The sequence below is a fragment of the Emys orbicularis genome, chromosome 2 (genome assembly GCF_028017835.1).
Source record: "Emys orbicularis isolate rEmyOrb1 chromosome 2, rEmyOrb1.hap1, whole genome shotgun sequence".
NCBI classification, from domain to species: Eukaryota; Metazoa; Chordata; order Testudines; family Emydidae; genus Emys; species Emys orbicularis.
This window is the reverse complement of record NC_088684.1, coordinates 94,977,808-95,004,715: the sequence shown is the minus strand read 5'-3', so window position 1 is coordinate 95,004,715 and position 26,908 is coordinate 94,977,808. Positions and strand designations below refer to the sequence as shown.

The window sequence follows — 26,908 nt, the reverse complement described above, 5'->3', positions numbered from 1 at the left end:
TGTGTGTTTATTCAAACAGTTATTTTTATTATATATATTCTTCATATATTTAATGTTATTGTAAGTAGATGGAAAGCAGTTCCATTTGTTTCAATTTAAATAAAATCTCTGTTGTGTTTTTTTTTTGACAACCATCTTATCTATCATTAAATAACCATTTATCATGGTGTAACACCCACACCCTGCCCCCATCTCTCATCTGCTGAATAAATTATACCATCACTATGATGGATCATTACTAAATCATGGTCAGTGATTTTGGGATAGGGTGACCCTTGGATGTATTTCAAATTCTAACATGATAAACTACTCCGAGAGGCCAGTTTACACTCTTTGGGCTTCCCATAGAGCAGGGGTCGGCAACCTCTGGCACGTGGCTCGCCAGGGTAAGCACCCTGGTGGGCCGGGCCAGTTTATTTACCTGCCACATCCGCAGGTTCAGCCGATCGCGGCTCCCACTGGCTGCGGTTCGCTGCTCCAGGCCAATGGGGGCTGCGGGAAGCAGCGCAGGCCGAGGGATGTGCTGGCCGCGGCTTCCCACAGCCCCCATTGGTCTGGAGCAGTGAACCGCGGCCAGTGGGAGCCGCCATCAGCCGAACCTGCGGACGCAGCAGGTAAACAAACTGGCCCGGCCCGCCAGGGTGCTTACCCTGGTGAGCTGCATGCCAGAGGTTGCCGACCCCTGCCATAGATGGAGCATGTTCATTCTACAGCCAGGGATCCATAAGACTGCACTAGCAGATGCCACTTGCAGATCCACTTAATCAGCATATCTACTACCACCATACCCACGTCCTGACAGTGATGACCACTTTGGGGCCTGTTCTGGGCCCTCCACTGCCACAGAATTCTGTCTTGGCAGACATTTTGGCCTTAAAACCCTTCCATTTAGGTTTGCATGGAGACAGGCATAAATCTAGAATTGGCCCTTAGTCTATGTAATTGTTGTTTAGAATTGACTATACACATGATACGAACATTGAATTAACATAAAAATAGGAGCATAAACAGGCATCAGTAACCCATGAAAAATGGTTTTAAAATGTTAACCTTCTAGAAAATACCACAGTGGAAGATGAATTAATAAGGAAATAATGGCTAATCAAAAATGTTTCACTTCCCTCTGTTTTCCGAATTTACATTTATACATTAATATTTTGTGTGTTACTTATATATTTATTTCCATTAATTATGTGACAATTAAATTCTTGTCCATGAAAAGTGCTGACTTGACAGCTCAAGAGATTGTAGGGCAGATCCTCAGCTCAGTGGAGCAGGGCCACTTTACACGATCTGAGTTTTGGATCAATATTTTTCTATGATCCTTCAAAGAGCTACAACATGGGGTGCAGTTGTGAAAGCTTTCTTGCTCTGTCCTGCCTATGAACCTCAACGCTGAGGGTTATAAGGTAGTTACATCTCCACAGGAATAAACTCGGGCCTTGACCTCTTGGCTGAGCCTGCCAACAAGGGTGCCAGTTAGGGCCAATTGTATTGGTGGTGTGTGTGTGTGTGTGTGTGTGTGTGTGTGTGTGTGTGTGTGTGTGTAGACCTGTTCCCTAGGAACTTTTTTGAAACCATCAGCTTATTTCAAATACTCCAGCAAACTGCTTTTAGATGATGCTAAAATAATTAGTGACCGGGGATAGAAATTGACCACGTAAAATGAAAGGCTCAAAGCCCTATATCCAATCCCCTGAGTCATTTATTATATATTTCCATTCTAATATATCACAGAAGTCCAGAATAATATGACTTAAATATTCCATCTGGTTAAAGGTTTCTTTTAATCTAAGATATTCTTCTAAAATCATGTAAGAGGTACTTGTACTTCGACAATTACAGATCTAGTGCCTATATCCTCCCCTTAGCACAGAAAGTACAGAAGTAAAATCCCCCAACCTTACCTGAATGGGTGATCTCTGAGAAGACTCTCTGCATGCTTCCCTCTTGGAGGGACACTTGGTTTACAGAAGTGATAGATTCATGGTCTTCTGATCATCCCGAGTCATGAATATAAATCTAGGTGAAAGCCTGCAGATCTTGAGACACCCATATGAAGCAGCTTTCTCTGGGTGCACCAGGGTGCGGGAACCCCTGCAGCACTGACAACATGGTCATTTCAAAAGTTATACTGCTACAGACAACTCCCATACCCACACTGGCTGAACGTGCCCCTTTACCCACACTCATACTGTCATTAGAACAGAGGCCTGGTCTACACTGGAGGGGAGGAGGGGAAAATCGATCTAAGTTACATGACTTCAGTTATGTGAATAACATGGCTGAAGTCAACGTACTTAGACCTACTCACCACGGTGTCTTCACTATTTATCACGTCTAGACTAGACGCGATAAATCGATCCCTGCTGGATCGATCGCTGCCCGCCGATCCAGCGGGTAGTGTAGACATACTCTTAGAGTGGTGTTAAATACTGGCTACCAGTTGCTGCATTGTGTGTAGAGACTGCACCCTGAATCTGGACAAAGGAAGTAGAGACAGGCCAAAGACCTTAGTTTCTCGGCATCCTAAAACATCAATTCCAGTAGAGGGTCCTCTAACCTACCAGCAGATGGAGACTGGAAACAGCAAAGCTTTGTGACATCAACCCCATGCCAGTTCAGCACACCAGTTCTTTCTTCTCTGCCAGCAGACAGAATTCCCCTTGGCTGAGTTAAGCATGTCCGTTTGCTTGTATCTTCTAGCTTAGGTTACCTTCAGATCTGGGCATCACCTAGTGAGCAATCAGCACTACAAGGCTCCGTGCTCATCTTCTGCCTTTGGGAAAGAGTTCTCTGCTGGCAGACAAGCACAGACCAAGGAAAATAAGGTGACAGCAAGCACTGCATAGTCAAAGACAATAATGCATTGCTTTCCCTAGTGTGCACACAGAATGCCTCTGACCCCCGACACACATTGGAAAATTTAGCTCAAAGTTAGGTTCAAGTACCAATATTTATATTAACATAAATGCAAATTAGTATAAGAGTTAGTATGCTTTCTAAGCTCTCCCTTATCTGCTGCATTTAAATTTTATTAGGATTTTATATGCAAGTGTCATAGTAAATGAAACATGTATCTGTAAATGGACTCTTCTGGGAGTACAAGACTATGGTTTTCCCTTAGGCATTTGGTATGATTTTATATAAAGTGCTTCCCATAGTGCTATTAAACTTCTACAAATGCAGTACATCTTATGGAATGGGTAGGAGTCAGATGCAATGATATATCAGTATGTAACATGTTTTATCTATTTGGGGCCCTAGTTAGAAAAACAAAAGGATATTTCCCATATGACTGTCCTGTAGCTACCTAATATGTTATAACAGGTAAATGACACTGATGTTTGCACCATAGGAGGCTCCAATAATAAAGAGAACAATTTTATTTTTAAAGAGAATGTACCAGAAAGCAGTGTACCCAAGTTAAATGCTAGCGTAGTATCATAAAGAAAGTGTAAATAGATTTATTATCTAGATCTACGTTTGAACACATAAAACACATATTTGGGTCTGAACTGTTTTATGAGTATTGTGTAATCCAACTGTACTGTATTCAAAGACACAAGTATGTGAAAGCTGATGGGTACGTTTGAGTAACTTGCATCTTTGGCATACCAAGGTCAAGTTCATTGTCCTTTCCAAACTTCCATTCCTGCATAAATGATACTTCCGTAAATGGTATCATAATTCTGAACAATACCAATTAGGCCATCAATTATGTCATTTTTCTTCTGGAACTTCAGAAAATGGCTTAAAAATGTGTGAGCCCATTAGTATAAAGTATAACATTTGTATTTGCTGATTTATATTTTTAATTCCAAGCAGGAAGCTGCAAAAATTGTTTATGCTATTGTTTCAGGGATGCTAAGAGCATATTAGCAGTTGCAACTTTTTATTATTCAGGCATAACTGCCCACGTTGACATGTTTAATGAAGCACTATTCCACTGAGGTAACTTCTTGCTTTTGCTAACACAGGTAATACTCAAACAGAAAAATCTTCCATCTGAGGTGAGAAATTCAAAATTGGAAAGGAATCTCTCCTTGGAGAATGTGTAGTGTTGGGCTGCCTAGTACCACATCCATATTTAACCCATGATGTGGAATCTCATTCCTTGGGAGATGTGAGAAGACAATCCCCTCAAAATAAAGCTCACCCCTTTCAAAAATATATTCCAGATTTTAAAATGGAAGTTCTCTTCCATCTGAGGTTCAAGCAGGAGAGGAGCATTTACCCTAACCTTGAGACTGGACTCTCTTTACCAGATTACCACTACTTGCTTACTTCTCCTTTTAGACCCTGCACCAGGGCCTGGCAGAGCCCACCTGTAGGAGCTCCATGCTCATTAACCTTTCCTTGTTTGCTTCTATACCTCAGCAGAGCCAACACAGAACCAGAGGGATTGGACTGGAGCTGCCCAAATGGGCAGCACTACCAATCACAGCTTCAAGTATTCATTTTTTAATAAAATGAGTAGAAAATAAAACATGGCTTTAACTGAATGAGACCCAATAGGCTGTAATCATCATATTGCAGTCACATAAGCAATCTCTTTTTCTGTGTATCTATATCCCTGATCTATTAAATATAATCCCATAAAACAGCACATTTCTGAGCTTTACTGTTTGTATTTTGGTTCCTGTTTCAGAGATGGCATCAATCATACACTGTATCCACTGGATTATCCACAGTGGTAGCTTTTGTCAATATTAATACTCAGTTACTTCAAAAGGGCTGCATTATTTTCATGCTTAACAGTGATTTTCGTATGCCAGGAGTGGTTCAGTGAGACTGATCTCTGGTGACCTTCTGTTTCTAGATCACAGTTTGTTTTGAGTTAACATTTATGTACTTGAGTGTACTTACTCGTCAGTCATATTTGAGAACAGTGTTGCTTCTGAAGTTGTAAGCCTCAGATGTTCGTGGTTGTTGAAGATTAACCTGTCAATTTATCTTTGAAATTTCTTGCCAGCAATAGAGATATATATATATCACCAGTTTGATCAGTGGCAGAGCCAGATTTTGCAACTAGGGGGATAATGGGTTGAAAAAGTGTGGTTGATGCATCCCTTGATTTTGACTGCACCTCCCCTCTGCCTTGCACCATTATAGTGCTCCCCATCTGTTCCCTGCAATGCTTCATGGTTTCCTCCATCCCCTGAGGCCAGGGACACACTCCACATTGAGCCCTTGCAACCCTGCCCCTGGAGCTGCTCAGCTCAATCACAATGGGGCCCCTTGCCTGTCTGCCCATACTCCACACCCCCGGCCCCCCTCCCTTGCCTGGCCCCCCCAGCAGCAGTAGCATGCGCCCAGAGTGGTGGCAGCAGCAGCTGGGGCAGCAAGATCCACAGAGACTGGGTGCGGAGCAGTAGGTGCAGGCTGGCACCAACACAGAGCCGGGTGAGTCACTGCACTTGTAGCCAAAGCCCCACCCTCAGACACAGGTGCTGAACAGCTCGGGGCTGCTCCTGGTAGTACCCGTGATCTTATTCTCTGGGGGTGGGGCGAGAGTGCTTCCCCATCAGGCACAGCCTATTTGGGGGATGCTTCCTGCTCATTGGAGCCCCTGAGAAAGAGGCAGGAGCACTTCCCCACTAGTGCAGTAGAGGGCCATTTTTTGCTGCTCAGAGCCCCAGCCACCCCCTGCACTGGGCAGCCCCACCATCTTCATACCCCGCCATCACCACTGCCACTTATACCATTTCTGCCCATCGGAGGCCCCCAAAATTTGCAGCCCTAGGCAGCTGCTTATTCTGCCTATAGGTAGAGTGGATTCTACATAACATGCTCGAAAAAGTGCCACATATACACCTAAAGGCCACGTGTGTGTGTGTGTGTGGGGGGGACTCTCTCTTCTCTCCACTCCCCACCCCCATTAGTTTCACTCTGAGACTGATATTATAGGCATGTTCTGAGGGTGGTATTCTATACTTGCTCTAGACATAGAACTGCTCTTGAAGTCAACAGCAAAGGAACAGCAATTCGCTCCAGACTAGCCAAACTACTGCTTTTTCCAGACTACTGAGTCTTTAGTCTGAGAAGTTTCTAAAAGAGTATTTTAATATCCAGAGAGTGGCCTCAACTCGGATCAAGATATTTTGAGAAGATACTGTATTTTACACTAGTGACCCCAAACCTTCAGGGTGTTGCTGACTTAATTATCAGAGAAAACATGCAATGGAAGAGACTGTCTTATGATAAGATGTTATAATGTGATCATATGTCAGAAAGTCATGGAAAGTGGCTCTGGGTCTTGTTTTTCCTCAAGAGAGGTAGCTATTTGTATTCTTATATAGAAGTCAGGTAAGAAATAAGATAAAAATAACCATTTTATTATAAAATGATGATGCTGAGGAATATTTCTTTGCAAGGATATCCTCATGGACGGCCCATGGGGATGTTGTCAATTTTGGATCTAGGACATGACTGACTCCCAACTAGAGATGAAATCGTGTTCTGCAGATTGATTTTGCTATCTCTTTTGCAGTAGGAAAGGCTCATTAAAGGCCTCAAGGATATAAAATGCTATCAGAGTCTTGTTCTATTTCCTGGCTGCTTTGCTTGTTAACAGTTTATTTCTATCAGCTCCTCTGTAGGTTTTAAATTAGAGGTTCATACAATATTTGTCTTTTGTTTTGGTTTGTTTTTTATATGGAGCACTTTAATAAAACATCTTAAAACATATTCAATGGAAAATAAATCTGAAAGTAGCCCATTCACATATCATAAATTAGAAAAACTGAGGACAATATACAGTATTTGCCAATATAGAGATAAAATCCCACTGGAAAGTCACAAGTTAATCTTTTGTTTTAATATAAATTGAAAAGGAGAATGGAACCAGTACAGAGGCGGAAGAAAAGAAGAAATATTAAGCCTTCTATTGAGCCTATTTTTGGAACATACACTCTACCATTCTCTCTCTGCACTGTAGGATGACATAGCTGGGTACATGAAATGGTTAGAAGTCAGGTACAGTGTACTATTCTATTCTAAGTTACCATATATACTCGTTCATAAGCTGAATTTTTTTAGTAAAAAGGGAAGCACCAGAGTCGGGGGTCGGCTTATGAACGGGTATAGAGAGGGAGAGGTGGGACACAGCCCCTCCCCACAACAGAGGGAGCAAGGAGAGGCAGTACAGCCAGCAGAGCCAGAAGGGAAGAGGCGGGGCCAGAGTCTCTCCACTTCTGGCCACACTGCTCTCCCCCCCGCCTCCGAAGCAGCTGCAGCTCTGGGGCTGGCAGGCTGCAGCTGTGCTGCTCGGCCCCACCCCCCAGAGCAGGCTGTGGCCGTGCTGCCCGGGTGTCGGAGAACGCTTCGGCCGTGCCGCCCGGCCCTGTCCGCTGGAACATGCTGCAGCTGTGCTGCCCAGTCTGCCGGAGCAGCTCCAGCCAGGTCAGAGACATCCTTCCCTGGCCCTCCCCAGATAAGATGGGAAGGGATGGGATTGGGAGAGTGTGGTGGTCCCGGGCTAGGGGTGGGGTCATGTGGGGGGTGGTCACCAGGGTTACTCCCCTGACTCCCAGCTTCTCCCCCCCCAAAAATTTCCCCACCAGTTGCTGTCCCGGCCTGTCAGGGTAAGCAACTGGCGCGCCAGGACACTTTGTTTACTTAGGTTTACCTCCGTGCCTGTGGACGCTCGAGATAAACAAACTCAGACCACTAGTGGCTTATCCTGATGGCCCGGGAGCCAAAGTTTGCTGACCCCTGAATTATAATGTCGGCTTATGAATGAGTTATAAAAATTTTTACTTATCCATCTGGGGGGGGGGGGGGTCAGCTTATAAACGAACCGGCTTATGAGGTTTTTATACCACACTCATCACCATAGTACCTGAGCACCTTCCAGTAGTGCAATAATCAGCATGACTACATATCTATCACAGGTTTGTTTTCTCATTTTCTCTCCAGTGAGAGAAATATGTGCAGTGGAATGTCTTGTTTTGGCAGTGTGTGGCTTATATATACACATACTGCTGCTATGTAGTTCTGATAGGAGAAGGCAAGATCAAAGAAATGAGCCTTGAACTTGGAGCAAAAAAAGTGATGAGGTTTGTAATGGTCCCTACTTCCTCGGGGAGTTAATTCCACAGCCTTAGACAGTCTCTGGAGAAGATGTTGTCTCCTGCACAGACAAGATTTACTCTTAATGTTGAGAGTTCAACTGTGCCACAGGAACATAGTTGTCAACCACAGTCTTAGACACCCTGGGCCCAGGCCATGTAGTGCTTTGAAGATAAGGACTGAGACCTTTAACTTGTTTTTAAATTATGTGGGAAGCCTATAGAGAGTGGAAGGTGGGTTTGATGTATTTGTAGCAGCCTGTGTTGCTGAGGAGATGTGCTACAACATTCTGAACTACTTGGAGTTTCCTAAGTGCTGAAGGATGCATGACCAGTTATAGTGAATTGCTGTAATCCAGCCGAGAGGTGACAAAGGCCAGGTCTTCATGCACCAAGATGGAATGGAGTTTCCAAGCCAGATGGAGATGGTAGAAAATCTTATTTGTAGATGCTGATATGTAAGAGCTCAACTTCAGAAAGGAATGTAAGAGTTCTCCTTCACAGACTGAATTGACTATGGACTGAATTGACCAATTGTGAGTGCACTGTGGTTGCAAACTCTTCGAAATCCTGTCCTCTGCCCACCAGCATCACCTCTGTCTTGATCCGCCTCAGCTTCAGCTTCATCAAAGAACTGATCTCTTCCAAGCACTGGGCCTTTTTGGTGGTGGTTGCGATGTGGTCATATTTGTCGAAGGATAGGTACAGTTGTGTATCATCAGCATATTGCTGTCATTTAAGTTTTGATCTGACCAGTTCACCTAGTGCAGGGGTCTCAAAGTCCCGGCCCGTGGGCCATCTGCGGCCCGAGAACCTCCCCACTGTGGCCCGCGGAGGAGAGACGCATGCAGCCACATTGCTGGCAATGTCTGCTGTAAGCGCCACCCCACCCCACCCCGCAGCTCCCATTGGTTGGGGGAGAGGGAAAGAGATACCATCACTTGTTGCCGGGCAGAGTCAGCCATGGAGGCAGCATCACCTTTTTCCACAATGAATATAAACAAGTCAAAATACCGAATACAACTATCTGATGCACACCTTGCTGCAATCTGGAAGGTTTTAACTGCGGCCAAACATCAACAAATTGACAGAACTGAAGCGTTGCCAGGTGTATGGTAAAGATTAAAAACTCTCTGGCAGGCGAAGGATTGTATAAAGTTGTATGACAGTTTTATTATTTCTAAGAAATTCAAAATAAAAAATATAATATAAACATTTTCTTTTCTGATCACCATCTTCAGTGACATTATTGGCCTGCTGGGAGGACTGGCACTGGCCCTAAGGTAAATTGAGTTTGAGACCCCTGACCTAGTGGTTGTGTGTAAATCCTGAAAATAACCAGAGAAAAAACAAATTGATCCTTCTGGGACTGCACAAGTAACAGGTCTAGTGGTGAAGGTACAGTTTCCCATCATTACTCATTAGGTGCATCCCTCCAGGAAGGACTCAAACCATCTTAGTGCATTACCCTGAACTCTTGCCACCTCTCTCAGGTAAGACAGCAGAATCTTGTGGTCAACAGTGTTGAATGCTGCGGAGAGATCCAGGAGGATGAGAATGGATGTCTGTCCTCTATCCATTGACAGCAGAAGATCAACCATCAGTGCCATTAAGGCAGTTTCAGTCCCAAGTCCTTGCCTGAATCCAGATTATGCAGGGTTTAGAATGTTAGCTTTAGTTACATGAGCATTTAGTTGGCTTGCTCGAGAATGAGACGTTTGACACTGGGTGGTAGTTGGCCAGTACTAAATATATTCATGCAGTATGAATTGATTTATATTAAATGAAATGGGTAAAAAAATAGATGTAGACAAAGACGAGACAAGAAGAGAGAATCTGACACTGGTTAAAAGCTATAGATATGCCAAGAGAGAGTTATATGTTATTTATATGGCAAACAGTCATTTCATTTTAAACAAATATATATAAGAAATTTCTTATTTAACTTCTTTTCTTTTCAGGTACTTCAGTGATACAGGTTACAGCTACAGATGGAGATGATCCTGCTTATGGCAATAGTGCCCGACTGCTTTATAGTATTTTGCAAGGACAGCCCTACTTCTCTGTGGAGCCAAAGACAGGTATTGTTAGATCTTCCTATAACCCGAGCTTCATTCATGAACTCTCCTAAAATATCTGTGTGTCAGGTAAAAATTACAATAGATTGTAATCTTATTTTCTCAAGACAGCACAAGTATAATGTCCTCAGATCAAACAATCTACCTGCCTATCTAGCACCCACACCTGTAGTATCTGAATGTCTCCTGATTTAGGGCTTGATCCTGCTCCTGCTCAAGTCAATGGAAAAAACTCCCATTGACTTGACTAGTGCAGGATCAAGCCCTTAGGGCCCAATTTGGAGACCATTTAAGTCAATAGAATGAGTTTACTTCAGTTGTTTTTGGATGGTGCCCATAGTCACTTCATTAAATAAAATGGAATATATTTCACATAAATCTAAGAAAATTTCAACCTGTGAGACATTTCAGATATCTCCCTATTTTTAAGACATATATAAAACTGGTTCAAATAATAGTCACGATGCAAACATTAAATTCCAGGACATATAATAATAATACTCCCAAGTCTATAAGATTTTATGTTTAACACCTCAAACAAAATTTAATCAACATAATTTATTTATACCTCAATACTTCTCTGAAGTAGGGAATATTATTATTCTCATTTCAGAGATGAGTAAGCTGAAGCACAGAAAGTTAAAGGACTTGCTAAAGGTGAAAGTGAGACAGTGGGATATCCAGGAACATATAAAACAAGAAGTCCTAACTTCCAGCACAAGGCCACATGTGCTATGAACTAATCAGTGTGTATATTATTGGTTGTGGCCAAAGACTTAAAACTTGATGGCATTTGTCTGTTAGTCTGTCTTTCAATTTGTATGTAACAAAACAACCTTTCAAAACAGCATCTGATCAATTCCAAAACTTCGGGGAATATTCTAGGAACCAATGAGCAGAACCGTATTGATTTGGGGGATCATGGGGGACATGTGTAGCTCCCTTTACTCCGTTTAACCCAGCTTCAGGTACCTATGCAACTGTATAATGATTAAACCACTGGTTGATAGCACCAATTAATGCCTTTGAGCATAACAATATCCCATTTCTGTCCATCCTCCCAATACAATTTAACATGGCATGAGCAGAGGATGGGGGGCATTGTGTGGGAGAAGGGCAAATGGGAGGGGCACATAGAATCCCTAGCATGGGGTAATGGGGATGCATATAGAGCCAGGACATGGTGTAATAGGAAACTCTGGCATGGTGGGAAGGAGTCACACAGAGCCCGTGGCATGAGGGAAAGGATGGAGGGTGCAGGGAACCCCTGCAATAAATGACAATGGGAGGGTGTCAGATGGGTGGGAGTGTGGGAATGGAAGAATAAGCTCAGCCTACAGATGTTATGAATTGTGAAACCTCTTAGTGGTACTGAATCTGATGCTTCTTTTTGTACTCTTAATGTCTGGTCAGATATTGTAAATAATGTGCTTAGCTAACTGTATCTTCCAGGGGTCATTAGAATTTCTTCCCAAATGGACAGAGAAACTAAGGAGCAATACTTTGTCATTATCCAAGCCAAAGATATGGTTGGGCAAATGGGTGGATTTTCAGGAACAGCAACTGTAACCATCAACCTCTCTGACATCAATGACAACAAACCCATATTTCAACAAAGTGAGTAAATGGCAAGAAGTTTTATTATTACACATTAGACTGTGGGGAAAATTTAGTACTAGTGCAATGTCAGTGAGTTCAGTGGTATACCCATTTACATCAGATCTACATTTTGCCTTTTATATCAAATAAAAGATTGATAAACCAATAACTTTTCCACACAAAAAAAGCTTGGACTAAATAGCTAGAGAGCTTAAGCCAGTGTTATGTTTTGTTATAGTTTTGAGATAACAAGATACCTACCTTTAGGGAAGTTAAATACAAAAAAAGTATTTTTTTTCTCTTGGGGTTTAGAGCATAATTTTTCTTTATTACTGTTAATATATTGACAACTGTAAAATTATGTTTCTCGAAGGATAAAAATTCTCTTTCAGGACTTACTAATTAAACGATAAATACAAACTGAACTAGTAGGGAAGCCATGCATTGCCACTGCTATCTAGCATGCAGCTGCATTCAGGAGAAATAATCACACTATGCTGGTTTAATACAGAAATCTATATTTTAATGGCAGTCTTCCCAGAGTGTGCATATGTAGAGAGGAGGTTTCACACCACTGGTTTTCTGCACCCTGTGGTCACTAATCTGAAATAAAGATTAATTATAAAAGTGTGGAAAACAAAGGTGGTTTCAGAATGAAGTGGTGGGAAATAATTCAGATTTAGATACTTTTTATTCAGAAACCTATCGTAAATAATAATAATGTTGCAAGTGCACGCCTTACAAATGCTGTAAATCAGTTGGGTCCAACTATTCAGCAGTAGAATTAAATTTAACAGATGAATTCCTAGTCCCACTGAAGTTAATGTGAGCTTTGCTACTGATTTCATCTAAGCTAAGATTTCATCCAATAGTTTAAAAAAGCCAAAGAGCCACAATCAATCTTCTATTTCCCTATGCTCAGGCATAGGCAACTGAGCTGCTATGCTGTCCTCCCTATGGATCCCTCAATCTAGCAAGGAAACAGGCAGTGTAGAACCTTAATCTTCTCTCTCCTCCCTTCCCTTTGCCAGGAGACTGAGCTGTAGGCAGTTAGGTCTAGTGGTTGGAGTGGGAGTCAGGCCTAGTGGTCAGAGTCTGAATGCCAGGACCAGGAAGCAGAGTCAAAGGTCAGAACTGACTTACTAGGAGTAAGGGAATGCAGGAGCAGGATTGGTTCTGAGACAGGACGGGGACAGGAGGGGAACAAGGCTTACTACAGGGCAGGATCTGGACTGGAGCTGTGGAGGAGCAGAGGAGGAGCAAGGCTTAGCGAGAGACAAGCCCTGGGAGAGAGAGAGAGAGGGTGTGGGCATTGAGCAGCCAGTGAGCTATGGCTGCTGCTGAGCTTAAGAACTGGCCTGTTGGCTTCCTCAATAAATCAGGCAAGGCAGTCCATCAGGCAGCCCAGCTGGCTTGTTAGGGTGTCAGGAGTGCTGAGCAGGTGCAGCTGCAGCTACAGGGACTTACTCTAACAGTACCTCTCTCATGAAGGGCATCTTCTAGGTACCCCCAGGCCTGGTTTCTGTGAAATGTCCAGAACAGATCCAGGGTGTGGATGTGATTCAGTAGTGAGTAACCAGGCCTGATGAAAGAAGCAAGCCATCGATAGACTCCACCAACTCCAGGATGTCTTTGTGTTAGGTGGGAATCTGGTGTATTCATGCAAAGACCTGATCCATGAAGTTACCTGAGACACTCAAATCCACAAGTGACTCCAGGTGGACCTTGGAGATGGAGAGGTGTCAGACTTGTAGAGGAAGCTGGAGATATGTCGGGACCTGCCTGCTCATTGCCAAGATACCAGCAGACATATACTAATGTTGGGTACCAATGAGAGGCAGAGAGCAACACCCCAACCCAGACCCTACTATCAGTGGCTGGGGTTTGGCATTCCCTGACCAGGGTGCCAATTGGACCTTAGCAGGGCAGCCTGACACAAAGTGTCCTGGTCTTCGACAGTATAGGCATATCCCCAATGCCCAACGCTGCTTTTTCTCTGTGTCGAGCTGTGTGGGATGGGCTGTGGGGAAGGTGCTGAAGGTTGGTGAGCCAGAGATGGCAGGGCTGGCAGGAGTCGGGAAGCTGACCTTCTTTCTTGGCAGCGTTCCATCAGATGGTTGACAGTTTTTATGCTTTAGGTCAATCAAGACATCAAGGCATCCAGAGTCGGTGGAGAGTCCACTTGTGCCAGCTCTTCTTGATGTCATCATTTAGGTCGAAGTGGAAATGATAATGCTGTGAAGTCTCATTCCATTCAGTATCTGTCCTGGTGCAACACTCCCAGGGTGGCCGCAGCTGTACACTTATAATTAGGGTCACTGAGGACCCACATCCATGATTTGAATGAAGTCTTCAAGCTGGCCCAGGATTGGGCTTGTTTTCTCTAGGAGTGTGGATGTCCTCGCCAGAGCCTCCCCAGTCAGCAAGCTGAGAATCAGCTGTACCCTGAATTGATCAGTGGGGAATGACTGCAGGCACAGCAGAAAGAGGAGCCAGCATAGATTGAGGATCCCCTGAACCATGCCCCGATCACCGTTAAACTTATCAGGCAGGAGAATCTTTGGCTCACACCAAGTGGGAGGCAGAGTCAGGGGTGGCATTGCCTGCCTGTGCAGTGCTACATTCTGTGCCTGCAGGACAGTGACGTTGGCTTGCAGGTTAGCAACTTGGGCTTCCAGGATCTGTAAGGCAACCCCTATCTTTAGCAGGGAAAGATTGGCTGGGGAGGGATCCATGCTACCCAGTGCTCTGGACCCCTTGTCAGCCCAGTTTCCCTCTGTTTTAGTTTCAGGCTGCTCAAACTGTCAGGAGAATGGGTTGTAGGCAGCCTGGCCTCGTGGTCGGTGTCCAAATGCCAGGGATCAAGACAGAGACAGAACCAAGAAGCAGGGCTGAAGTTCCGAAATGGAATCAGAGTCTGAATGCCAGAGCCCAGGGTTGAGACACAGTTGGAGTCAGGAATCACAGCCGAGGGTTGGAACCAGATTACCAGGAGACAGGGAAAGCAGGAGTAGGGCTGGTTCTGAGGCAGGAGCAAGATTGGGACTGGGTGGGAACAAGGCTGGGTGCAGGGCAGGAGCTATGGATGAGCAGAGCAGGACTTGGTGAGATACAAGAACAGGGAAGCAGTGAGGGTGTGGGCGTTGAGCAGCCAGCAAGCTACTGCAGCTGCTGAGCTTAAGAACTGGCCTGCTGGCTTCCTCAGACGATCAGGGCAGGGCAGGGCAGTCCATCAGGCAGCCTAGCTGGCTCATTAGGGTGTCAGGAATATTGAGCAGGTGCAGCGCCAGGGCCTTATCCTGATACCCTATCCCTACCCCTGCAAAGTAGCAGGCTACCAATAGGGTCACTGCTGAGCAGCTGTAGCAGGAATATGACAGTATCTGCTCAGAGAGCTCCCAGCTCACCTCAGAGCTGTTTCTCAGGCAGCAGGGGAGCAGTTGTGATGCAGTTATGGAGGTGCTGCCCCCTAGTGCCTCCTCACAGGAATGAGGTTGGTTCAAACACTTCCCTTTGATACTCACATTACCCAGCTCAGGAAACATATTTTCAATTTATATTCAGGCAACCATTTTTTCTTAAATAGTCACCCCCCCATGGCCTCAGGTGAGTGTTTCAAAGGCCACTACTATTCCCCAGGCCAAAGGTTGCACACCACTGCTTTCAACTGTTATAGATCATTGACAAAGTTGATGTTTAATGTGATGGTACTTGGCTGTTTCTTTAAGAGTTCTACTACATGAATATCTCTGAGGCGGCACCAGCGGGCTCTACCATAGGCAAAATCATGGCAGAGGACAGTGACATAGGGGAGAATGCAGCCATGAATTATGTCATCGAAGGAGAGGAATCACTTGTTTTTGACATCATTACTAACAATGAGACTCAAGAAGGAATTGTTATATTAAAAGAGGTGAGACATTAAAAAACCCACTAAAATGAAACATATCATTAATGTTTTAAAATAATAATAACAACAACTGCTACTAAAACAACAACACTTCATGTTGTTGTTTCCATGTTTTTTTTCTATCTGGCTTCTTTAAGCACTAATAATCTGACTGAAAATAGGATCTGGAATGGTGTGGGGAAAAACAACCTCACTAGCTTAGAAAGTAAATTGATATTTTTGGTTTGTGGCTCAAGCAATCGGGGTCAGGATATCTGGGTTTTATTCCCAGCTTTGCACTTGTCTCCTTATGTGATTGTGGGAAAATGTCTTAGCCTCTCTGTGCCTTGTTTCCTCACCTGTAAAATGGGAAGAATAATAGGAGAGGAGTGTTCTGAGGCATAACACACTGTTAGTAAATAATGTTAAGATCTTGAGATGGAAGGTACTTCTGTGTATAAGTGAAAAGTGTTATGATTTCTTTAGTGAAACACACTCAGGAAGCTTCAGTTGTATATGGGACTTATTTTAGCATCACATAGGGAGAAAAAGAGTTAGCTACTAGAACTGAACTGATGACAAGGTTTCATTTTAAACCTTGCAGGGGAGGGAAAAGACAGAAAGTAAGTTCATTCAGTTGGTTACCTATGTTCTCATGGTATGGGAAGCCAAAAAAATATTCTGTGATGGAGCTAGAGAGCACAGGGTATTTACTCAGACAATGTCAGCACTTCAGTGAAGTATGGGAGACTAAAGAATTTGATGTTGCTGTCTTTTGCCCATTTGGAACAGTTACAAGGAAAGGAAGCTATTTCGCTAATATTTCCTGCTGTAGTTTGTATTACTAATCCTGACTAAACAAATGGTATGACAGACAGTGTGGTCAGTGAGTTATTTTCATTGGTTTTCTTAAAGGGGAGGCAGAGTTATTTTTTCTGAAGACTAAACTGTAATAAACTCAGTTTGAACATCTGAAAAGTAATTAATTCCCCTTATTCTACATGAAAATTCATATGGTATATTGTATAGTGTTAACTCTACATGTGAAATAAAGGCATTAAGAGCATAACCTACATTAAACATAAGTGACAAAATAAAGTAAGGTATCCATTACAATACTATTAAATCATAACATCAGAGCAAACCAAGGAAATCAATCCTTAATAGTGAAATCAAATTAAAGTAAGACACAGATTAATAATTAAACTGTTATTGCAGTGTGTATATATGTGTGTGTAACTGCTTTTAAAACATTCCCAAAAGAAGTGTACCACTATTTCTTGTCTTTAATCTTACATCAGTCATTAATGTATTATTAATTTTCAAATTCTACAAAAAAAAAAAAAGGAATATTCCACTTCCCACTTTGTTTGTCTACAGAGAGTGGATTTTGAGAGCAAAAGGAGATACAGTGTTAGAGTAAAAGCTATCAACAGGCAAATGGATGACCATTTTATGAAAGAAGGGCCCTTTGAAGACACAACCATTATCAAGATCAGTGTGGAAGATGCTGATGAGCCTCCAGTTTTCACCTCACAGAACTATGTGATGGAAATCGCTGAAGGGGCCACAAATGGCTCCTTTGTTGGTGCTATAACTGCCAGAGATCCAGACAATGCCAACAGTCCCATCAGGTACACACTGTAAAATGTAAATAGGTATGCTAGGAAGAAGTGATTTAAAAACCAGGGCTGAGATTTTCAAAGGGGCCCCAAGACTATTTAAGTGAGAAAAATTTCCAGGGGACTCTTTTCCATTCCACAGGTCTATGCTTCATGAATGAACTAAAGTTCACCTACGTTGTGATAGCCTGGATATCCTTAAAGCAAATAGTCTAGAATAGTAAAATGTCATTTCCCTCCCTCTGGGCTTAATCCTGACCCCTGCACAAAGCCTGAATAAATGGGTTTTGTAAATCAATTCTTCATAGTACCCAGTGGATGGAAAAATAGATCAAATAGTGGCCCTGTAGAGGATATGGAGCAACAGCAGAACGGTGGTGCCATGTCCACAGCTAAAACCTCAGGTCTGCAGTAGCACAGATGTCACTGTGTTCTGCATAATTGCTGATCCACTGGCTATGCCCCTATCCCTACTCCAGCCTGCTCCCCAAAATCTCCTTTACAGAGGGGCAGAGGGAAATATTGTAGTGCAGGGCTATGTTTTAGACTTGGGTTGGAACAGTGTCCACTCCCACAGCCGGGATCTAGCCAGCTCTGTGTAACATAACTGTACCAGTTCCCTTCTCTTTCAGCCTTCCAGGATTGATATTTCCCCATAGTGAAATGTTGTAGTCAACAATTCTACAAACTATGTATTTCACAAAATAGTTTCACTGTATCTTAAGGCAGGACACAGTTGATTCATCTTTAGCTATGATTTATAATTAAAATAGCTTGTAGAGTCAATTGACATAATTGAACACCACTTAATTTAGACAACCTAAGGTACAGGACAAACTAGTGTGGTGCAAAATAATCCACTAGTGTGGATTAAATTATCAAGTTCGTAGTAGCTGATATACTCTATTATCATCTATGCTTCAATAGACTATAGATTTCCATTTTTTTTGGTCTTTTTAAATACTAGTTTCCTATTATATTGACTTAGCCTGGGGTAAAATTAAGTTAAAAAAGTATAAATATATGTACAGAATTTTTCAAAACACTTGGTTTTTTTGCTTAGAGAATTATAGCATCTGTACCAAAACATGTAAATACTGTGAATATTTATAACATTTGTATAGTATATTTTTTCAAAATAAAATATTTCTCTAGGGGTTGCTGTGATGTACATGTGTGTCTATTGCCCCAATCCAGCAATGTTTAAGCAGGTTTGTTGCACCTTAGACTTCCTTTAAGATGGAACATTTCATTTCGCAGCATGCATCAACTATGATTTTAAAACATATATATGTATGTTTGGGGGAAAGTATATGCATATGCAGCCAATTATTCAACAATAACTCAGCTGTCAGTGTTTTCTTATCATACAAAAACAAAACAAAACAAAACCAGGCCTGATTGCCATTATGGACACCAGTTTGCAAACAGCAATATATGTTATAATAAATACAGTTTATTTAAAACAAACAAATGTCTGAAATCAGAAAAAAACAAAACAAAACAGAAACAACAAGAAAAGATTGTGTGGGGAGGAGGGATGAGAGGATACTCTCATAAATGAAATATGTTGGAAGCTGAATTATAAATCCATGAAATAAGAGTTTATAAAGGAGACATTGACAAGCCTCTTGCTAAACTGAAGTGAACAGATGATAATCTATTATAGTAGTTCTCGGATTTAGTATCTTGCTGATTTTCACGCAGGCTGCATGGTAACTATAAATTAAAAGTTAGAGAGTCGTCCAGTCACTGGCATTTAATAAGGGCTATCAGAGAAGAGTCCTAAGTGTCAATTTGTAATATAAAGGCTTTATCAAGCAAAATGAAAGCTGGAGAAGAAGAGGGAATTGTTAAGTACAGGTATTCTGAACAGGACCAATGCAGACTTTCTGAGTATGCGCAAATTTCACTTCCAAGATAGAGCCACCTACTGTGCCTTATGAATAAAGCCACATATTTAGTTTTATCTTATTTTTTTAAAAAAATCCAATAATTTAAAAATCTCTGCCATTCTAATTTATATATTTGACTTCACTCTCTGCCTTTTTCATAGTCACTCATATGTGGCCAATGATAAGAATTTAACTATCATTCCACCTGCATTTTGTATGTGTGCATATGAACATTGCATGCAGAGCTTTTCAAATGATGGTTATTGCAGTAGCGCTCCAAGTTGGGCTCATTGCAATCATTTCTCACTTTTGGATTTTGTACCTGGGGTTAGCAGACATCTCATTATAGATAGTCAGATGCCTCTCTTTTTCCCTAATGCTCATTCCTTCGACATCATAACATGTCAGCAACAATAAAATAGATTTACCATTATACCTCTACTTAGTTGCCAGTGTTATTCATTTCACAAGTGGCATTTTTGCTGTTTCTTTTCAACCAAGTCATTCACCTGCTGTGAGACCGACTTAGAAATAAGAATGAATAATGCATTTTAGATTCAGTTCACATTAATATAGATCTGAGGCATATTTAGTTTTATGAAAAGAAGAGCTTTGATCTTGGCAGCAGTGAATTTTAAATGTTTATAAGTGTACATTTTTCATAATTTCTGAGTTCCTGCTGCACACATTTATATGGATATATCCACAGCTCTGTTTTCTCGACTGACAATAGCTTTATATGTCCTTGTTTCAGATGGAACATTTCAGTATTAGGCAATCTCTTTACTTTTTTGGTGCAGGTATTCTATTGTCCACAGCACGTATTTAAAGAGATTGTTCAGCATCAATGCACACAATGGAACAATCATTATAACTAAACTTCTGGACCGAGAGACAGCTGCTTGGCACAACATAACTGTTACAGCCACAGAAATGAGTGAGTAAGAATTTAAGGAACACTATGTTTTATATCCTGCATGCACTTAGTGTAATTATCATCTGAACATCCCTTCTTTTAAATGGAGAATACATGCTACTTTCTCATTATATTGCTGTTTCTTGTTACATTAAGGAGCATTATTAAAATGATGAGTTCAGTGGAAGCAGGATGTTTTTGAGCTCCAAGGTCTTGTGCTCTTTCATAAAAGATGACCTTATAAAAAAAGAAGAAGAAAAAAGAAATTGTAATGAGATGGAGACTCTTAACACTTTCAAGTTATACTGAAGCATATGAATTGCTCCCCTGGTGCAAGATCTTATGTTAAATTAGACCCTGGTTAATTTCACACCAGATTTTTGACTAGTGTAAAATTAGCCAGGGTCTAATTTAACACCAGTCAGAAACCTGTATTTCAAATTAATGGTTAATGTCAGGCCTAAATCAGCTAGACTTCTCTACAGTGACAATTAAATCTGGGAAGCATCCTTTATATAGATTTCACCTGTCAGTTTTGTCTGAAAGTCAAATGCAAATTGCTTCTGTTTGTGCTTTCAGTTATCCAGCTGCCCTATCTTTGGGACAACATTATGGAAAATGCTTGCTTGCTAATTTGGAACTGGATGTGACAAAATGTGTTTCTTCTTAGTTAAAATTAATCACATCATCCATAGGAAAAGACAAGGTCAACAAAATAGGAGGATATCAATGGATCAACTACTTATTGCCATGTATTTTTAACAACTAGCATGTGTTTTAGACATTGTGTCATATACATTTGTTTTTTATGATGACTATTTAGAAATATGAGTAAGACAGGGTGGGTGAGGTAATATCTTTTATTGGACCAGCTTCTCATCTCTGGTGAAAGAGACAACCTTTAGAAATATGTTAATCCAATATATTCTCCATAAGAAAGCATTCCCCATATATATATATATCAGAATAGTAGATGCAATAGTGAGCTTAATATAGTGAAGTTGGTAGCAATATTTACTGCAATCCTCATTTTATATTTGTGAATTGATAGTCTTGTTTGACTTCTTGGTTTATCTGTGAGTTTTTAAACACAAATGTATCTTTTTTTTCACTTTGTTGGACAGCTGGCGGGTGATATGGTGGAATGGAAAGCATCTCTGGGATATTTTTGTCATACCTTGAATAGGTCTATGGAAACATTGCAGGATGACTTCAGTCTAGGATTATGACTTTTCTGTTTAGCTAAACACTAAAAAGGGAGAGAACCAGATGTTACAATTGAATAATGTCTCCTGAACCAGAAGAAATGCCAAGACTTTCAATGTCAAGAAATATTAAGATATGTATTGTAAGAGGAGGGAGCCCTTCTCATTTTGCTATATTTATTCTCCAGCTCTTTAATGATAATAAGGTCACCATTTAATAAGATGATATCCAGAGGTGTTTCACATTGGTTTGGATATGCTTGAAGATGATTTACTTTATCAATCAATAACATTTAACACCTGAAATATAATCATCATGTCTATCCTGTGTACTTAGCAATCTTTTCTTGAAAAACAAAGAAACTATGCGTGAAATTCTGGCTCCATTGATGCCAATGGCAAAACTACCATTGATGACAGTGGAACCCGGATTTCATCCCATATGGGCCATGTATGGTTACAGCTCCTTTGCACCAACCAGGTGGCATAAATCCAGCTTCAAATCCCATAAGTGTCCTGGCATCTGCACCATAGTCAGGCCTCCATCGGGTCTGACCTTGAGATTTTCAGAGCCAGAACCAGCTGCTTAATGACGCTTCCTCCGTCGTGAGCTGAGTGGAGTTCCAACTCAAGAGCGAATCAAACCCAATATTTTCTGTCTCTTGGTAGGTGTTAATCTGCCTACATAGAGTACACAATCCAAACAGAAATAATAGCACTCTAATAATGCAAACAGAACAAGAAAACTTGAGCCACCAGACTGACTTGAAGGTGATTTGTTCATTCACAAAAGGAAGGTAATTAGGGGCCAAAATGTTTTCTGCCTCCTCTTTCTGTCAATTGAAGTATAAATCTCCATCAAGTACTTCTGATGGTAACAGCTGACTGAAACATGGGACAACTTTGACTCTAATTTGTTATTTCTTTGGATGTCCAGAGGTGTGGTTCACTACCAGCTCTAAGTAGTTACCAGTAAGAGATAGCAGAAAGGACCATCTGTCCTGAATAGTTCAGCACACCACACCTTTTATACTGAGCTTCAGAATTTTCTTTTGACTACAGAATTCACAACTCTCTTCAGCTCTTAAGCATGGAAGGTAAAGGATTTAACTCACCACTCCAGTTTTGTCTGATAAGTGTGATTTTATCGATTAGCCTTTCAGTTTATATACAGTTCTTTTATATTTTTACCTTTTAGCATTACCATTCAATACTTCCTTCCTGCTCATCTCCACTAGGAAATGAGGTGGGATAACACACAGTCACAACCTGGCTCAAGCTAATCAAGTAAGTGATCTAATTTTTTTTCCATTTAAATTTTATTTACAAGTGAGCTTATTGTGGGGGGGAAATACTCACTGCCTGGTTTCTCTCTTTTTGTCTTTTAGGTTTCCAAGGAATTCTTTTCCCTGATGGTGCACTTTAATGGATTTCTCCCAGCAATGTTCACATTTCACTACCTGATTCAATACACAGTATAATTATTTAGGTCAATATTTTCAAAAATGGATGCTTACAGATATGCTCCTATGTTCATAGTTAGGCCCCTAAATGCATAGCCTGATTTTCAAAAAGGCTGAGTAACCAGCAGCTCCCATTGAAGTCAATAGGAGCTGCTGGGTGCTCAGTATTCCTAAAAGCCAAGCTACTCAGACTAAGTTTAGGCATCTTCCTATAATTCCAAATACATTTTTTTCCCATTTAAATCACGCTTCTATCTTTGAAACACTCTCCGCTCTCTCCAGCCCAATACTCAGCATGAAAACCTGGCCCTATAATTGTCAGTGGGAATTTTGCCATTGACTTCAGTCAGGCCAGGATTCCATCGGTAACATTTTCTTTGTTTTTTATTTTAATTAATGCTTTTAGCCCAACACTGTTCTGTTTGCTTCCTATTACTTACACACACACACACACACACACACACACACACACACACACACACACACACACACCTCACTCCTCCCAGTCTGATAAAAAATGCCACTGCTAACACATAGGATGACTCCAGTCAGTCACAGCAACAGAGAGGATTCTGGGAAGTTTTACCCATATTGCTCTTCTCTTTCACACTATTTCTGGCTCTGGAATGACTCTGGACAATAGTGGACATCCTCTTTCAGCCATGGTGTAGTGCATCTCTGTGCTACTCTGAAGCAAGCCCACTCCCTTTGCTTTCGCTAAATTGTTACAATCCATCACATACTCTTCCCAATGAATCAGCAGTGTCACAACTTTGTTTCACTCTCTTTCTTACAGATTCTGTTAATAGCAATGAATTACTTTGAAATCCTTTTTGGTTTACACAGAGATGACTCAGGTACCTTTACTTGGTTATGTTGAGTATAAATGACTTATTGTTTTCCTGAGAGCCCTCTGTTTCTTCCCAAGTGCATATTCTTCTTGGCATCATGATTAGTCCTAGGGTTTTTTTCTCCTACCTCACTTTGGATTGGCCTTTGAGAGTCCAGAACTTCTTTAGTTCTCTGCACCTATTGGATAGGATTTTATCACTAGGGGCAATCACATTATGATGTTAGCAAACTTTGTTTTGATTTCTGCATGATTTGACCAGTTTGGTCTCCAATAATTACTGCTACAACCTTATTTTTTTCCTAAAGAACCTTCCTGGACACCAGCCACTCTGTTACTGTGGATCTCCTACTGTCTTGGAATCTAGCTGTCTCTCAGCTTTCTCTTTCTCTCCTACAGACTGTGTTCTGCTTAGTTAATGTTCTGCTTATCGTATCATAGGAGCTGAGTAATATACCTATGCTCAGATCCAGATATCCTCATTTTCTTGTGCAAGGGATAAGTGGTGAGACAAGAGGTGTGTCTTTCTGCATAGGTATTGAAGCCTTTCCCTCACCACTCAATGGTCTAGCCAGATGCCACCTGGCCAGTGCCTGGGACTGCAGAAGCAACTCTGTGCCCCCTGCTACCTCAATTAACTTGCCCTGGACATCTATTACACAGCTGTGACAAATAATTCAATAGTACAATATTTCCTTTCAGGAAAAACCTCTTCTGTTCTCTGAGGAAGGTGAGAACTAGCTAGCTAGCTACTTCTGGCTAGCTGCCAAACTGCAAAGTGGGATGGTGCTGGCCAAAAGCTCAGAGAGAAAAGTTGGGAATCTACCAGTAGAAACAGAGAAACGCCTAAAAACACCCAATGGAAGGGTAACTAACTGGGAAAAGAAAACAGGTGTGAATGGTAGTTCATGGCCAGGAGGAGCAATATAAACTTCCCACACTCACATTTGCAGGCCAATGAGGTGCCCATGCAGCCTATAAATGGGCAAATCAGGCTCTGAGGGCAGGAACTAAAATTCCCCTAGTCCATTCAAGCTCTGCCCATGAAGCTGCCAGGAGGGATGGGGGTGGGGGAAGGCTATTCCCTCCCAAACTAGCCAGGAACTCAGAGATATATTTCCTCTGCCATCCCAACCAAATCTCCTCACCACATACCTGTAGCAAATAGGGTGAGGGCTGCAGTGTCAAAATTGTATTTAAGATACATGATTATTTTTTTCCATGCTTGTATTATGTAAAAAAAAATAGCCCAACCAATTTTATTAATACATTGTGGATCAATTCTTATTAACATTAAGCATGAGAAATGTCATCTCAAAAAGAAATATTTCAAGAAAGATATGAAGGGGTTAATATAAAGAGTTATCATGAACTTTGATGCCTCCTATTAAGGCTTACCATAAATCACCCCAGCTCCATTGGTTTCAATGGGGCTCTGCCTCTACTCACCAGATCAGACCTGATTTATTTACAGTTGTTATTTCTGATACCATTCCCTCTTGCAGAAGACTCAGAAGTAATCAGCTCAGATTCCAATGTTTGTTGTAAGAAACTAGTGAGCTGCACATTTAAAAATAGGTTTTTGTTTGTTTGTTTGTTTGTTTTTGCTGTTGATCCATTTGACTCATTTTCCTGAGTAGAGGAAGCAGCCTGGTGGGAAGGCTGGTCAGCAGGCAGCTTATGCTAGCACACAACAGTTTGCAATGTCAACTTGTGTGAAGGGTCTTGCCAATATCAATCATGCTGTATAGACAGACCAGGTTGTGCCATTCATCAACAAGAATGTACTACAATGGTTCTATTAACTGGAAAATATTATGCTTAAGCTCCTGATCCCATAAAGCACCTGACTTTAAGCATGTTAGTATTCCTGTTGACTTCAGTGGGACTATTTATGTGCTCAAGTGGTTTGCTGTATTGGGGCCAAACTAGGTATGTTTATTAGGGTACCTGTGACATGTACGTTTTTGAGTACGTATCTTTCTCTCAGTAGAGGTTTGATCCAGTAATGTGAAGAGTGCTTCCAAAAGTTGTTGATCACCCTCAACTGCCCCGCTCTTATTGACTATAGGAGACATGCTGTGAATCTTTTAATAAATGAGCAAGAATATGTCTAGGTCTGATTTGCATACAGATTGTGTACCAGTATAACTATTTTGATTAGGGTGTGATTTTTTTTACTGGAATAGTTATACCAGTACCCTGTGACCCAGGAACTTCTTTGTGTCAACTGGGTGAGGGAATGGGAGGCAGATCTATGGAGTTTTACAGGGATCCCCTGGGTCAAATATATGCACAATAATTCACAAAAGTATGGCAGGTGAGATTTCTACTGAGAGCCAGTAGCTCACTGGGCATCATAATTATCTCAAAACGAATGTACAGATAATAGCTAAGGAGTTGGGTATCTATACTGGAAATTATGTTCTCAATGCATTGGAGTTTAGGTGAACATGGTGACATGCCTCATACCAGTTCCTTCTAGGCAGAGGATAATAGACGCTGTCAAGGTTCCTTCCCCACTCTGAACTTTAGGGTACAGATATGGGGGACCTGCATGAGAAGCTCTAAGCTCAATTAACAGCTTAGATCTGGTCTGGCTGCCACCACTCCCAAGCACTAATTCCCTTCCCTGGGTAGCCTTGAGATACTTCACCAATTTCCTGGTGAACACAGATCCAAACCCCTTGGATCTTAAAACAAGGAGAAATTAACCATCCCCCCTCCTTTCTCCCACCAGCTCCTGGTGGATCCAGATCCAACCCCCTTGGATCTAAAACAAGGAAAAATCAATCAGGTTATTAAAAAAGACTTTTAATTAAAGAAAAGAAAGGTAAAAGAAAACCCTCTGGGAGAGATTAGCATACCAGCTACTCTCACAGACAACAGATTCCAACACAGAGGATGTTCCCCGGGCAAAAACTTACACAAAAAATACCCAAATACCCAATTTGACTATTCCTCTAATTGCACAAGACAGGTTACAAAGAAATAAACATAAACCTATTTATTTCCTTCACTAATACTTACTACTTAATAAGAGGCTGAATTCTGGAGCTTTCCCACTCTGGTCCAAAGTGAAAACTCAACAGACAAAGGGAACTTCCCTCCTTCCCTTTGAACCAACTTGTCCTCTCATTGGTTCCTCTGGTGAGGTGTCAGCTAGGCTAGGTGAACTTCTTAACCCTTTACAGGTAAAAGAGGCATTAACCCTTAACTATCTGTTTATGACAGACGCTATCTCACTGGCTGGGAATTGTGTATTGTCTGCTTCACAGTATAGCTCTATTTACATACTGAGCTAAAATTTGAAGCAAGA

General features: G+C 41.5%; 1 protein-coding gene across 1 annotated transcript in view; it reads left to right on the top strand.

Moving 5' to 3' along the window:
* Positions 1-26,908, top strand: part of CDH19 (cadherin 19) — a 56,245-nt gene that overhangs the window by 11,333 nt on the left and 18,004 nt on the right. The window contains exons 3-7 of the mRNA XM_065399893.1: positions 10,034-10,153; positions 11,603-11,767; positions 15,478-15,662; positions 17,019-17,272; positions 19,956-20,092. Coding sequence (XP_065255965.1) covers positions 10,034-10,153; positions 11,603-11,767; positions 15,478-15,662; positions 17,019-17,272; positions 19,956-20,092 — 861 coding nt within the window. The remainder of the gene's footprint in view (positions 1-10,033; positions 10,154-11,602; positions 11,768-15,477; positions 15,663-17,018; positions 17,273-19,955; positions 20,093-26,908) is intronic.